This window comes from Pseudochaenichthys georgianus, unplaced genomic scaffold (assembly GCF_902827115.2).
Source record: "Pseudochaenichthys georgianus unplaced genomic scaffold, fPseGeo1.2 scaffold_710_arrow_ctg1, whole genome shotgun sequence".
Lineage (NCBI taxonomy): Eukaryota > Metazoa > Chordata > Actinopteri > Perciformes > Channichthyidae > Pseudochaenichthys > Pseudochaenichthys georgianus.
In genome coordinates this window covers 62501-78491 of record NW_027263264.1, presented here as the reverse complement: position 1 = coordinate 78491, position 15991 = coordinate 62501, and the positions used below count along the sequence as shown (strand labels likewise).

Here is a 15991-nt window from a genome sequence, read left to right as displayed (position 1 = left end):
ACATGTGAGAAGTAGAAAGTACAGGTATTTGAGTTCAACATGTAAGAAGTAGAAAGTACAGGTATTTGAGTTCAGCATGTAAGAAGTAGAAAGTACAGGTATTTGAGTTCAACATGTAAGAAGTAGAAAGTACAGGTATTTGAGTTCAGCATGTAAGAAGTAGAAAGTACAGGTATTTGAGTTCAGCATGTAAGAAGTAGAAAGTACAGGTATTTGAGTTCAACATGTGAGAAGTAGAAAGTACAGGTATTTGGGTTCAACATGTAAGAAGTAGAAAGTACAGGTATTTGAGTTCAACATGTAAGAAGTAGAAAGTACAGGTATTTGAGTTCAACATGTAAGAAGTAGAAAGTACAGGTATTTGTGTTCAACATGTAAGAAGTAGAAAGTACAGGTATTTGAGTTCAACATGTAAGAAGTAGAAAGTACAGGTATTTGAGTTCAACATGTAAGAAGTAGAAAGTACAGGTATTTGAGTTCAACATGTGAGAAGTAGAAAGTACAGGTATTTGAGTTCAACATGTAAGAAGTAGAAAGTACAGGTATTTGAGTTCAACATGTAAGAAGTAGAAAGTACAGGTATTTGAGTTCAACATGTGAGAAGTAGAAAGTACAGGTATTTGAGTTCAACATGTAAGAAGTAGAAAGTACAGGTATTTGAGTTCAACATGTAAGAAGTAGAAAGTACAGGTATTTGAGTTCAAAATGTAAGAAGTAGAAAGTACAGGTATTTGAGTTCAACATGTGAGAAGTAGAAAGTACAGGTATTTGAGTTCAACATGTAAGAAGTAGAAAGTACAGGTATTTGAGTTCAACATGTAAGAAGTAGAAAGTACAGGTATTTGAGTTCAACATGTAAGAAGTAGAAAGTACAGGTATTTGTGTTCAACATGTAAGAAGTAGAAAGTACAGGTATTTGAGTTCAACATGAGAGAAGTAGAAAGTACAGGTATTTGAGTTCAACATGTGAGAAGTAGAAAGTACAGGTATTTGAGTTCAACATGAGAGAAGTAGAAAGTACAGGTATTTGAGTTCAACATGAGAGAAGTAGAAAGTACAGGTATTTGGGTTCAACATGAGAGAAGTAGAAAGTACAGGTATTTGAGTTCAACATGTGAGAAGTAGAAAGTACAGGTATTTGAGTTCAGCATGTAAGAAGTAGAAAGTACAGGTATTTGAGTTCAGCATGTAAGAAGTAGAAAGTACAGGTATTTGAGTTCAACATGTAAGAAGTAGAAAGTACAGGTATTTGGGTTCAACATGTAAGAAGTAGAAAGTACAGGTATTTGAGTTCAACATGTGAGAAGTAGAAAGTACAGGTATTTGAGTTCAACATGTAAGAAGTAGAAAGTACAGGTATTTGAGTTCAGCATGTAAGAAGTAGAAAGTACAGGTATTTGAGTTCAACATGTAAGAAGTAGAAAGTACAGGTATTTGAGTTCAGCATGTAAGAAGTAGAAAGTACAGGTATTTGAGTTCAGCATGTAAGAAGTAGAAAGTACAGGTATTTGAGTTCAGCATGTAAGAAGTAGAAAGTACAGGTATTTGAGTTCAACATGTAAGAAGTAGAAAGTACAGGTATTTGAGTTCAACATGTAAGAAGTAGAAAGTACAGGTATTTGAGTTCAACATGTAAGAAGTAGAAAGTACAGGTATTTGAGTTCAACATGTAAGAAGTAGAAAGTACAGGTATTTGTGTTCAACATGTAAGAAGTAGAAAGTACAGGTATTTGAGTTCAACATGTGAGAAGTAGAAAGTACAGGTATTTGAGTTCAACATGTAAGAAGTAGAAAGTACAGGTATTTGGGTTCAACATGTGAGAAGTAGAAAGTACAGGTATTTGAGTTCAACATGTGAGAAGTAGAAAGTACAGGTATTTGAGTTCAACATGTAAGAAGTAGAAAGTACAGGTATTTGAGTTCAACATGTAAGAAGTAGAAAGTACAGGTATTTGAGTTCAACATGTAAGAAGTAGAAAGTACAGGTATTTGTGTTCAACATGTAAGAAGTAGAAAGTACAGGTATTTGAGTTCAACATGTAAGAAGTAGAAAGTACAGGTATTTGAGTTCAACATGTAAGAAGTAGAAAGTACAGGTATTTGTGTTCAACATGTAAGAAGTAGAAAGTACAGGTATTTGAGTTCAACATGTGAGAAGTAGAAAGTACAGGTATTTGGGTTCAACATGTAAGAAGTAGAAAGTACAGGTATTTGAGTTCAACATGTGAGAAGTAGAAAGTACAGGTATTTGAGTTCAACATGTAAGAAGTAGAAAGTACAGGTATTTGAGTTCAACATGTGAGAAGTAGAAAGTACAGGTATTTGAGTTCAACATGTAAGAAGTAGAAAGTACAGGTATTTGAGTTCAACATGTGAGAAGTAGAAAGTACAGGTATTTGAGTTCAACATGTAAGAAGTAGAAAGTAAAAAGTCGTCAGAAAAAGAAGTAGTGGAGTAAAGTACTGATACCAGAAACATGTACTTAAGTACAGTAACGCAGTATTTGTACTGCACTACTTCACACCTCTCTTGTTATTGTGGTATCTGCTTGTTGCCCGTATGAACTGATGTGCATGTCTTTCTCACAGCAGGATGCAGCGCTTCAGAGAAGGCATTCACATCCGGACGATGAAGGCCAAGAGGAAAGTGGAGGAGATCTCCAAAGAGAACGTCCTGGCTTTCTTCAAGAATAACGCCTTTGTTCTCTTCACAGTGGCAGCAGTCGTCGTAGGTGTGTATCCCTCTGCCATGCAAAATGCACTTTTTGATTTCTTTTATACATAACTATGTCCCCGGTGTTTCGGGGAACTCACAAAGTGTCAGAAAATAAAACCCTCCGTCCCCACATCTCTAAAAACGGGGGAACAACGGAGCTGATCCAGATTTGCGTCCGATATGACGTAATATCTGAAATGTGGGCGGGCTTTACACCCACGGCCCAATCAGAAACAATGTGCAATTTTGGACGTAATAGAGAGGCGAAGTCTTGCCCATCTACTTCCGCCCCATGGGACTTTATTTCTGAAAAAGTATGTATTGAAGTCGATGGAGAGAGAAAACGTATCTTTCCATCCCGTTTGAATTGTGCCACGAATTACACACATGATGTTTGTCAAACTTAAACAATAATTTCCGTGTCAAAAAAGTCACAGTTTGTCGTAAAACTGTTGAAATATAAATAAGACTATGAAAAATACGTAATTAGAAAGACTACAAATCCCAGAGTCCCGGTCCCGCATGCTGGCTCTCAGGAACCGACTAACTCCCCTTGTGTGTGTGCAGCTCTCAACGTGCCCAGACTTGGAGTGATTTTCACCTCTTTTAATACTTTCTGCCTCGTTCTGAAAGAAAGTAGTGAAATGTTTCAACGTGACGGCCGTCTGGGTGTGTGGTGCATGATGGGAGATGTAGTTCATTGAGCGGTTTCACACAAACAAAGTGTTACTTCACAGTTTTACGACACATTTAGATTTTTTTGACTTGCAAAATTATCTTTTAAATTGACAAACATCATGTGTGTAATTCGTGGCACAATTCAAACGGGATCGAAAGATAACTTTTCTCTCTCCATCGACTTCAATACGTACTTTTTCAGAAATAAGGTCCCATGGAGGAAGGGGAGGGACTTCGCCTCTCTTTACGGTCTGTGTTTACATTAGCATCGCTAACACTCAGAGCTAACCTGTACTGGAGAGCATGTGTGTGAAGAAGCAGGAAGTAAAAAAAGTATACTCACCTTGTGGTAAACCTTTTTTGAGCTCCATACTTCTATCAGAATCAGCACTTTAGTAACAGGGCTGAAATAGAGGCTAGAATGGGTGTTTTGTATTCTGAGCAAAACACTTCATAGACATGTTTTTATATATCTGAGATTTATAATATATGCCTACAAATAGTATAATAGGAGACCTTAAATGCAAACGTCTGAGACCTGATACAGTCCGTGTCTGCGTTACCTTGACAACACCGACTTCTCAATGCATCAAAGACTCAGTCCTCTCTCTCGGCAGGAATCGTTCTGGGATTCGCGCTGCGTCCGTATAAGATGACCTATCGAGAAGTGAAGTACTTCTCTTTCCCCGGAGAGCTGTTGATGAGAATGCTGCAGATGCTCGTTCTCCCCTTACTGGTGTCCAGTCTGATAACAGGTAACACGCATTGCATCGCACAGGTCACCGCCGTGCACTTCACTTTGCTCTGGTTCACTTTCCCTCCAGTCAGCCAAACAAATATGGAAACGCCCACATGTATTAAAGGTGGCCATTTCTACTGATCATAACTCCATTGTTGAGGTCTACTAGAATATAGCATGTGTATTCACTCTCTGTCCTACACGGCTTGTTGGAGCCCCCCCCCCCCCCCCCTGTGAGCCCTAAGCTTCATAACAACAAGGGGACGGGTATTAACCAGAAAAGCATGACATGGGACCTTTAAGAAATGGATATCATCCTTCCATGACTAGTCTCAGAGCTGTCAATCGCTTCTGCTAATAAGGCTAAGGGAGGACATTAGGGGCATGGGAAAGGGATTCCCTATATGTTATCTTTGTCTTTTCTTTTTGTATTATTGTCTATATAATTTGTATCTGTGTATATAAGTCCCTGGGTGTTTCTCAATGTCGAGGAAGGATGCTCCAGAGCCACTATTTCAAGGATGCTACGTCATCGAGTGCCGCCGAAGGACTGTTCCAATGTCCAGGATGCTTGGAATTCTACCGAGGCCGGCGTCCTTCGTTGCGGGAAATTTCGAGGCTGCACATGTGTATCCTCCGCGGTCTTAAAATCCCCACAATGCTTTGCGCACGGACCAATTTCCCAATCTTTGGCGGAAATCGCGCTCCATTTAAGGCGGGGCCTCGCATATGACGCACACCTGTTAGCCTGTTCCACCATTCCTCGTTTTCCGAGGCTAGGAAGGATTCTTGCCTCGCTTCTGACTCTGAGGGACTTGTCCTACCAAGGAAGCGTCCTCGACATTGAGAAACACCCCCTCTGTGATGGCAAAAAAAAAAAAAAAAAAAAAAAAGTTGGCCACAAAAAAAAAATACAATGGAATAAAACAAAAGACAAAAAAAACATACAATAAAATACTTTAAAATGCAGGACCCAGGAGGATGAGTGAAAGTCAAGTCAAAGTCAACTGTTGTCAATCTCAAAATATGTTTGTATACACAGAAAGATCGAAATCTAAAAAAATAATACATTAAAAATGCAAGAACGGGAGGCGTGTGGCGCAGTGGACTAGTGCGTTAGTGTTGGGGTCAGGGGGTCACAGGTTCAAACCCCACTGCAGTCAGCATGTCGTTGTGTCCCTGGGCAAGACACTTTGCTCCTGGGGGGATTGTCCACAGTATTGAGTATGTAAGTCGCTTTGGATAAAAAAACACAAAATAACTGTTTACTTCAAGTAAGCAGGATATATATATATATATATATAAAGAGTATGTGTACAAAGTGTGCAAATATGTCCATAGCAGTGTAAAAGTGACTGGTAACCATAGCAACTGAAACCAGCTCTAACTATAGGTTGAAAATTACAAAATAAAAAGTAAAGACATGGGCCCTTTCTCATTTCACTAATTACCCCTCCTCGACTCCTCCGCTCGCATCTCCTGTGGGCGGGACTAAGACACGAGGATAGGAGTCGAGGAGGGGAGATAGAGAAATGAGAAAGGGCCGTAGAGGACTTATATTATTCTCTGCATATACAACTCTGGAAATCAGTTAGACTTTTTATTTATCCTGTTGGTTTCATGTTCTGAAAACGCCTGAAAATCAATGTTTGCTCAAATTGCGAAACAGGTCTCAGACAAACTCTCGTTTTTCCCCGAGCTGGTTCAGGGGAAGGTCAGGAGTGACTGAGGAGGCTGCCCTCTACCCAGCTGCGAGATGAAGAACCTCCCACTGACTCAGTTACAGAGAACACTTTCTTTCCAAGTTAATTACACAAGGCGCTCCGTCCTCAGGGCTAATCTCCTGGTTCCCAGCCACTGCTCTCGAACACTTTTCTATGTGTTCCCGCTCCACAAATTAGCAACGTGTCAAAGTAGCAGATGCACGAAATGGCCTGGCGGAGCTCTAATTACACTGAAGTGAACCAGAGCTGCATTAAAGGCAATAGAAAAACCAGGCTTGGATGTTGTTGAGTTACAGAAAGGGGAAGGAAGGAGAGGACAAGACCACAGAGGAAAAGAGAGATTTTAAATCGAAATCGCGATTTGAAATGATGTGATTATCAAATCCCAAAGCCTGCGATTTTTTTTTAACATATTATTTTCTTTTTCCAATTCTTTTTCTTGTGTGTCAGTCCTCCACACCAATCAGAAGTGCTGTGCTCCACATGTACCAGCCATTGTTAACCAATCAGAAGTGCTGTGCTCCACGTGTACCACCAGCCATTGTTAACCAATCAGAAGTGGCCCATGATAGAAGCTGATAGACAGATTGATCCAATCACCTGCCAAGTGCTTCTGAAAGTGCCTGCCCTTTCCAAATGGCTTCCAATGGAGCTGTAGGACAGTGCTTCTCAAAGTGTGGTCCGCGGACCACCGGTGGTCCGTGAGCGCCCCCTAGTGGTCCGTGAGTATATTGGTAAAATTTCACATTTGAAATAAATAAATACATTTAAGTTTTTCGCACTCTCGCGGGAATATCTCCGCAATGGAGCGAGTTTAAGTTTCACTTTCGATTGCATGATATAGCGCAGATAAACACCTTCATCACACATGTTGCCACCTGTTTGTACCATTTTCAGGCGATTTGTAAAAAACGATGTGTTTTTGGATATTTGTGGAGTTAGGTGGTCCTCGAGTGTTTTTTTATTGGTTAAGTGTCCTTGGTATGAAAAAGTTTGAGAAACACTGCTTTAGATGGTTTGGTGAACCATCTGAGTCAGGTTAGCAATGCTCCATCACGTGTTTCTATCACAGGGTGAATCTTAAACTGAAGCTTGACTTTAAAGCAACCCAACGGAAGTTTCATGTAAGTTTAGTTCTTTCACTCGTAGCTCGGGCTGCAGGGGTGCGAGAGACGGGAGCACATTGATGCGACCTTCCTAGCCGGAGTTATGGCCTCATTTTACAATAAACTTCCGTTGGGTCGCTTAAAAATAAATATCGCAATTCGAATCGCAATATTTGTCAGAAAAATCGCAATTAGATTTTTTCCCAAAATCGCGCAGCCCTAGGAGCGAGGAAAAGAGAGAAGGAGCGAGGAAGAGAGAGAAGGAAACAGAAAGACAGTCCGAGGTCGGGAAAGATCTTGAAAAGCCAGCAGTCTTCTGTCATCTCCGAGTATCTCTTCTTGCTGGTGTCAAAAGAGGTCGATGTACACGCTTCTTCATGGAGGCGTGTGGCGCAGTGGGTTGTGCGTTGGTGTTCGGATCAGGCGGTCACAGCAGGTTCAAACCCCACTGCAGTCAGCATGTCGTTGTGTCCCTCAGACTCTTCACCCCACATTGCTCCTGTGGGGATTGACCACAGTGTTGAGTATGTTAGTCGCTTTGGATAAAAGCGTTTTCCTCTCATCAAGCCTGCATTCAGTCGCCATCAGTCATCAGTCCAGACTCGAAATTCTCCCGTACACCATCTCACTTTCACTATTAATATCAAACACTGTTCAATATTCATAATAAGATAAGAAATACTTCATGGATCCCAAGTTGGGACATGTTTGCGTTGCAGCAGCATAAAAAGACCAGAACACATCGGAGAAATTGAAAGACTAGAAATAAACAATCCACAATGTAAACATCTCAAATAGAAATAAAAAATGTTGATAAAAAATCAAAACAGAAAGTACTTTTAAAATACTTATAGCGTGTTTATCCCATGTTTGGTTTATTACAGTGTATTCCGCAGCTTTGATTACCTTTAAAGACATTTTAAACGTCTGGTTTGTTGGTTTTAAATCCCCTTTGATGCGATGGATTTGAAGAAGACGATTGTAGTTTTAAACATATTCTTATTTCTATTCACGCTCTCAAAATAAATGCAGAAAAAGAGAGTTTTTAAAGCTGGTTTTCACATATTTTCTCCTCATATATTGCATTTATTCTCTCCATAAAACCTGGTGGAAGCATAAGAAAAAGAAAGAAAATGCCGACCGGTTCAAAATAACCACGTTTGAGAGATGTCTTGATAATTCTCTGTATTCACCCGGTGCTCTAGGGATGGCCGCGTTGGACAGCAAAGCGTCAGGAAAGATGGGCATGAGAGCCTTGATTTATTACATGACCACGACCTTCATCGCAGTCTTCACCGGGATCATCGTTGTCCTCATCATTCACCCCGGGAAAGGATCCAAGGCGGAGTTTGGAAAGCAGCAGAAGATCGAGCAAGTCAGTCCTGCAGACGCCTTCTTAGATCTGATCAGGTGAGAAAAGACACGATGCGCATTTCTCAAAGTTGTTGAAGTGACTGTTATTTTGTATTGATGTGCTTTTATTTACGTCTAAATGTGTCTGTGTGTATATATGTACACTGAACAAAAATATAAACGCAACACTTTTGTTTTTGCTCCCATTTTTCATGAGATGAACTCAAAGATCTAAAACATTTTCTATATACACAAAATAACCATTTCTCTCAAATATTGTTCACAAATCTGAAAGAATGTGTGATAGTGAGCACTTCTCCTTTGCCGAGATAATCCATCCCACCTCACCGGGGTGGCATATCAAGATGCTGATAGACAGCATGATTATTGCACAGGTGTGCCTTAGGCTGGCCACAATAGAAGGCCACTTTGAAACGTGCAGTTTTGCTTTATTGGGGGGGTCTGGGGGGGGTCCGAAAACCAGTCAGTATCTGGTGTGAGGGGTAGGGGTAGGGGTAGGGTTAGGGTAATGTTGTGAATCGAGTGGCCCATGGTGGTGGTGGGGCTATGGTATGGACAGGCGTACGTTATGGACGACGAACACAGGCCACTCGATTCACAACATTACCCTACCCCTACCCCTACCCCTCACACCAGATACTGACTGGTTTTCGGACCCCCCCAGACCCCCCAATAAAGCAAAACTGCACGTTTCAGAGTGGCCTTTTATTGTGGCCAGCCTAAGGCACACCTGTGCAATAACCATGCTGTCTGATCAGCATCTTGATATGCCACACCTGTGAGGTGGGATGGATTATCTCGGCAAAGCAGAAGTGCTCACTATCACAGATTCTTTCAGATTTGTGAACAATATTTGAGAGAAATGGTTATTTTGTGTAGAAAATGTTTTAGATCTTTGAGTTCATCTCATGAGAAATGGGAGCAAAAACAAAAGTGTTGCGTTTATATTTTTGTTCAGTGTATATACATACTTTTATATATCTTTGTTACTGTATTTGGGATTGTGGGAAACGGTATTTGGATCTCTCTGTCTGTACACACAAACTGAAAGATTGACAATAAAGTTGACTTTGATAAGACTTTATTTATCCCGAAGGAAATTGTTGTGCCAGAGTTACGGCACAACAAGTCGATAGGGACTTGGCTCGGCAACTGGAAGGTCACCGGTTCAAGTCCCGGCAAGACCAAGTGCTACTGAGCACCGCTTCAAAATGGCAGAAACAATTTCCCCACGGGGATTAATGAAAGTCCATCTTAATCTTAATCTTACGAAAATACAATAAACACAGCAGCACAATAATAAAACTGAGCAGTTCAATAACTACAGGAAACAGCTCGTGTGTCAAACCGTGCAGGGTGTGTTTTTTGTAACTAATTCTAATAAAGGTATTCTGATTCTGAATCTGAGTCTGAGTCTGAGTGGACACCATCGTCTCCTAACAACTCTGTTATTTCTCTTTCCAGAAACATGTTTCCTCCAAACCTGGTCCAGGCCTGCACCCAGCAGGTGAGCTTTATACGGGTGTTGAGTTCTCTGAAGTTTTGGCGATTAGGCCACGTTGTGCAGGAAGTATCAATCGGGAGGGGAGAACCGATCCGATGAAAACGCCCGGGGTCTAGACCCTGGTGGTGGTGAATGGATAGTTGGGTTCGGTCTGAAGGGGAGGGGCTTAGCTTGACCCTGGTGGTGGTGAATGGATAGTTGGGTCGGTCTGAAGGGGAGGGGCTTAGCTTGACCCTGGTGGTGGTGAATGGATAGTTGGGGTCGGTCTGAAGGGGAGGGGGTTGGCTTGACCCTGGTGGTGGTGAATGGATAGTTGGGTTCGGTCTGAGGAGGAGGGGCTTAGCTTGACACTGGTGGTGGTGAATGGATAGTTGGGTTCGGTCTGAGGAGGAGGGGCTTAGCTTGACCCTGGTGGTGGTGAATGGATAGTTGGGTCGGTCTGAAGGGAAGGGGCTTAGCTTGACCCTGGTGGTGGTGAATGGATAGTTGGGTCGGTCTGAAGGGGAGGGGCTTAGCTTGACCCTGGTGGTGGTGAATGGATAGTTGGGTCGGTCTGAGGAGGAGGGGCTTAGCTAGACCCTGGTGGTGGTGAATGGATAGTTGGGTCGGTCTGAAGGGGAGGGGCTTAGCTTGACACTGGTGGTGGTGAATGGATAGTTGGGTCGGTCTGAAGGGGAGTGGCTTAGCTTGACCCTGGAGGTGGTGAATGGATAGTTGGGTCGGTCTGAGGGGGAGGGGCTTGGCTTGACCCTGGTGGTGGTGAATGGATAGTTGGGGCCGGTCTGAGGAGGAGGGGCTTAGCTTGACCCTGGTGGTGGTGAATGGATAGTTGGGTCGGTCTGAAGGGAAGGGGCTTAGCTTGACCCTGGTGGTGGTGAATGGATAGTTGGGTCGGTCTGAAGGGGAGGGGCTTAGCTTGACCCTGGTGGTGGTGAATGGATAGTTGGGTCGGTCTGAGGAGGAGGGGCTTAGCTAGACCCTGGTGGTGGTGAATGGATAGTTGGGTCGGTCTGAAGGGGAGGGGCTTAGCTTGACACTGGTGGTGGTGAATGGATAGTTGGGTCGGTCTGAAGGGGAGTGGCTTAGCTTGACCCTGGAGGTGGTGAATGGATAGTTGGGTCGGTCTGAGGGGGAGGGGCTTGGCTTGACCCTGGTGGTGGTGAATGGATAGTTGGGGCCGGTCTGAAGGGGAGGGGCTTATCTTGACCCTGGTGATGGTGAATGGATAGTTGGGTCGGTCTGAGGAGGAGGGGCTTAGCTTGACCCTGGTGGTGGTGAATGGATAGCTGGGTCGGTCTGAGGAGGAGGGGCTTAGCTTGACCCTGGTGGTGGTGAATGGATAGCTGGGTCGGTCTGAGGAGGAGGGGCTTAGCTTGACCCTGGAGGTGGTGAATGGATAGCTGGGTCGGTCTGAGGGGGAGGGGCTTAGCTTGACCCTGGTGGTGGTGAATGGATAGTTGGGTCGGTCTGAAGGGGAGGGGCTTAGCTTGACCCTGGTGGTGGTGAATGGATAGTTGGGTCGGTCTGAGGGGGAGGGGCTTGGCTTGACCCTGGTGGTGGTGAATGGATAGTTGGGGCCGGTCTGAAGGGGAGGGGCTTAGCTTGACCCTGGTGGTGGTGAATGGATGGTTTGGGTCGGTCTGAAGGGGAGTGGCTTAGCTTGACCCTGGTGGTGGTGAATGGATGGTTTGGGTCGGTCTGAAGGGGAGGGGCTTGGCTTGACCCTGGATTCAGAGGGACAGGAGGTGAAAAGGGGTGGAGGAGGGTTGCGTTAAGTCACCTGAAATGACAGCTGTCGGAGGGGAAAGAGCAGAGTTTAAAGGGTTTGACGGCACGCTATGATAGGCTCTTGGGAATAGAGCGAAGTGATTGGCTAAGCTGAAGAGTGACGCCCCCGGTCACTTATTGAGAGGAGAGAGAGTAGAAACATGGAGATAGAAATACATGAATGAGTAAAGACGGTCTTCCTGGTTGAACTTGCGCTAAGCTTCATATGTTTAAGAGATGGAGTGTGTGGACATGTTGGCCTTTTACTGTTTTCCAAGCCTTCCATCCAGAGCCACTGGTTTGTTTCTAACACAGAGGGCAAAAGTCCCTCCTTTACTCAAGCTTTTTGTCTTTTTGTTTATGCAAGTCTGTAAGTTGTTGCTATTGTCGGGACCCCCTTGAAAACGAGATGCTGCATCTCAAGGGGTTCATCCCAATAAATAAAATGTCTATAAGTAGAAGTACAGATACTTGTGTTTAAAAATACTCTGGTGAAAGTAGTACTGACTAAACTTCTTTACTCAAGTCAAAGTAAAGAGGCTTTGAAGTGTACTTCAGTAAAAAGTACCCATAGCTAGCAGCTGCTTTAAAGAGTACCTGACCTCCCTTTATATCAATAGAACAATAATGTCATTGTTAGCTAATGAATGTTTCCATGCTGAACAACGGCAACATGACAACGTTTCCATTGGTCCCTCTTCTTTAGAGAAGACCAGGAAGTGATGGATACACATTTACAGGGAAAAGGGGATTTTGCACAATAGGTGACCTTTAAGCTAATACGCATGCTATTCTGTTGAGCTTTCATTGTGAAAGGTATTGTGACCTGGAAGCAGTGGCGGTTCTAGACCAATTTGACTGGGGGGGCCACCTGGGGGGCCAGTTATTTTCTGAGGGGGGCACAATAAATGCAGGACGAAAAAGAGAACTAGACAGTATGAAGTAATTGCGCATAAGAAAACAACGCAATACAGTTATTGGTATTTGTTTCAGTACACTTATTTATTTCAGATAGATCTTATAGTTATTACTGTTAGCTTCAGCTTCAGTTATAGTGCAATGTTTTCACTAACACCATATTTATATAAAAATAAAGGCAATGAACAGTGTTACATCTCTACTTTACATAAGGGTGTCTGCACAATCTCACATTACAGCAACAAAATCCTGTGGTTTTTGGCAAACCGAGTACCAGAAAATATACATTTAAAAAAAAAAAAAAAACTTTTCATTGTTAGGGGGGCCACAGGAGGGTTAGAGGTCAGTGTTAGGGGGCACTGGCCCCCCCTGCCCCCCCTAGAACTGCCCCTGCCTGGAAGACACCAAACGTCAATTAATTTGATTGCTCTGGAGCGTTTAGTCTTATTTATGGTCTTTCTTAAAGGCCATGGATATTCATCAGCTGCAGGAAATACTGACATCTTCTAAGATTTTTTGCACAATAGGTGACCTTTCATTCTCTCTTTTCTCCAGTTCAAAACCAAGTATGGAAAGCGGGTTGTCACTGTGACGATGACGGTGAACGAAACCCTCTTCAACTCCACCAATGCGACCCAGGAGGTGATGGAGATCTCCAGAGAGGAAGTGATCCCGGTGCCGGGCCAGGTCAACGGGGTCAACGCTCTCGGGCTGGTGGTCTTTTCCGTGTGCTTTGGTTTGATAATTGGCAACATGAAGGAGCAGGGCCAGGTCCTCAGGGACTTCTTCGACGCCATGAATGAAGCCATCATGCGCCTGGTGGCCATCATCATGTGGTAAAAGTTCACTGTGAGAGGCAGGAAGTGGTGGAGTGCAAATACTTTGTTACTTAAGTACATTTTTCTGGTATCAGTACTTCACTCCACTACTTATTTTTCTGACGACTTTTTACTTTGACTTCTTACATTTCTAACACAAATACCTGTACTTTCTACTTCTCACATGTTGAACACAAATACCTGTACTTTCTACTTCTCACATGTTGAACACAAATACCTGTACTTTCTACTTCTTACATGTTGAACACAAATACCTGTACTTTCTACTTCTTACATTTTGAACACAAATACCTGAACTTTCTACTTCTTACATGTTGAACACAAATACCTGTACTTTCTACTTCTTACACTTTGAACTCAAATACCTGTACTTTCTACTTCTTACACTTTGAACACAAATACCTGTACTTTCTACTTCTTACACTTTGAACTCAAATACCTGTACTTTCTACTTCTTACACTTTGAACTCAAATACCTGTACTTTCTACTTCTCACATTTTGAACACAAATACCTGTACTTTCTACTTCTCACATTTTGAACACAAATACCTGTACTTTCTACTTCTTACACTTTGAACACAAATACCTGTACTTTCTACTTCTTACACTTTGAACTCAAATACCTGTACTTTCTACTTCTTACACTTTGAACTCAAATACCTGTACTTTCTACTTCTCACATTTTGAACACAAATACCTGTACTTTCTACTTCTCACATTTTGAACACAAATACCTGTACTTTCTACTTCTTACATGTTGAACCCAAATACCTGTACTTTCTACTTCTTACATGTTGAACACAAATACCTGTACTTTCTACTTCTTACATGTTGAACACAAATACCTGTACTTTCTACTTCTTACATGTTGAACCCAAATACCTGTACTTTCTACTTCTTACATGTTGAACACAAATACCTGTACTTTCTACTTCTCACATTTTGAACTTAAATACCTGTACTTTCTACTTCTTACATTTTGAACACAAATACCTGAACTTTCTACTTCTTACATTTTGAACACAAATACCTGAACTTTCTACTTCTTACACTTTGAACACAAATACCTGTACTTTCTACTTCTTACATGTTGAACTCAAATACCTGTACTTTCTACTTCTTACATGTTGAACTCAAATACCTGTACTTTCTACTTCTCTCATGTTGAACTCAAATACCTGTACTTTCTACTTCTCACATGTTGAACTCAAATACCTGTACTTTCTACTTCTTACATGTTGAACTCAATACCTGTACTTTCTACTTCTTACATTTCTAACACAAATACCTGTACTTTCTACTTCTTACACTTTGAACTCAAATACCTGTACTTTCTCCTTCTTACACTTTGAACTCAAATACCTGTACTTTCTACTTCTTACACTTTGAACACAAATACCTGTACTTTCTACTTCTTACACTTTGAACTCAAATACCTGTACTTTCTCCTTCTTACACTTTGAACTCAAATACCTGTACTTTCTACTTCTCACATGTTGAACTCAAAGTCATGTTGCCGTTGTTCAGCATGGAAACATTCATTAGCTAACAATGACATTATTGTTCTATTCATATAAAGGGAGGTCAGGTACTCTTTAAAGCAGCTGCTAGCTATGGGTACTTTTGACTGAAGTACACTTCAAAGCCTCTTTACTTTTACTTGAGTAAAGAAGTTTAGTCAGTACTTCTACTTTCACCAGAGTATTTTTAAACACGCGTATCTGTACTTCTACTTGAGTAAAGGATGCGTGTACTTGAGGTGTTTCCTGTTGAACATAATGTCACCATCATCTTCCTCGTTCTTCCTCTCTCAGGTACGCTCCTATCGGGATCCTGTTCCTGATCGCAGGAAAGATCGTGGAGATGGATGACCTGACTCAGATGGGCGGCCAGCTGGGCATGTATACCATCACGGTGATAATCGGGTTACTAATCCACGGGGTTCTTATTCTTCCCACTCTCTATTTTGTTATCACTCGGCAAAACCCCTTCACCTTCATCGCTGGCATCCTGCAAGCTCTGGTCACCGCCCTGGGAACGTCCTCCAGGTGAGTCCAACAACACCTCACCTCTGTTGTAGTAAATGTATCATAAAAGGTGGGGTAGGTAATTCACTTCAGCATCACTTGTTGTTATATATCCCGATAGCAATGAATAAATTAAATGCTTTGACGAATAAATACATAAAAAAAATTCATCTGTGGAAGCCGTGGCGCTGTAAAAAGCACGACCAATCATCTGAGCCGGCTAAAGTAACGGAGCGTCCACACTACAGCTTCAAAAATAGCTTGGAGCTGGGCGTGTCTGGAGCTTGGGGATTTTATTCAAGCAACACGACCAACAACCAATCACATGAATCTCCCGCCCCCGACATACAAAGCAAAAACCCCCGGGGATTTTATGCGAGCAATATATATATAAACTCCCCAAACAGGCGAAAACCTACCAGTTTCCCCCACTGTCTCTGCCACCTCCCTCCATGCCTGGTTCCTCCGGTTTGTATCCCGGTAGGTGAAGAGGGTCTGGTCATACAAAACCGGGTGATTGCTACGGCGATAGTTAGTTTCTCCTCCAACTTTTTTTGAAATATAGAAATGAACGGCGGGATATCTCTCCCAGCTTAGAC

The 15991-nt window shown here is 42.5% G+C and overlaps 1 protein-coding gene and 1 long non-coding RNA gene across 3 annotated transcripts in view; one reads left to right on the top strand and one right to left on the bottom strand.

Moving 5' to 3' along the window:
* The first annotated feature begins 2592 nt into the window (after positions 1-2592).
* Positions 2593-15991, top strand: part of LOC117443956 (excitatory amino acid transporter 1-like) — a 25309-nt gene continuing 11910 nt past the window's right edge. Inside the window, exons 1-6 of the mRNA XM_034079743.1 lie at positions 2593-2731; positions 4011-4148; positions 8168-8372; positions 9801-9843; positions 13081-13361; positions 15180-15413. Coding sequence (XP_033935634.1) covers positions 2593-2731; positions 4011-4148; positions 8168-8372; positions 9801-9843; positions 13081-13361; positions 15180-15413 — 1040 coding nt within the window. The remainder of the gene's footprint in view (positions 2732-4010; positions 4149-8167; positions 8373-9800; positions 9844-13080; positions 13362-15179; positions 15414-15991) is intronic.
* LOC117443958 (uncharacterized) overlaps positions 13286-15991 on the bottom strand; it is a 17441-nt gene continuing 14735 nt past the window's right edge. For both annotated transcript variants that reach the window (XR_011643025.1, XR_004551740.1), the window contains exon 3: positions 13286-13372. This is a non-coding gene — a long non-coding RNA (uncharacterized lncRNA). The remainder of the gene's footprint in view (positions 13373-15991) is intronic.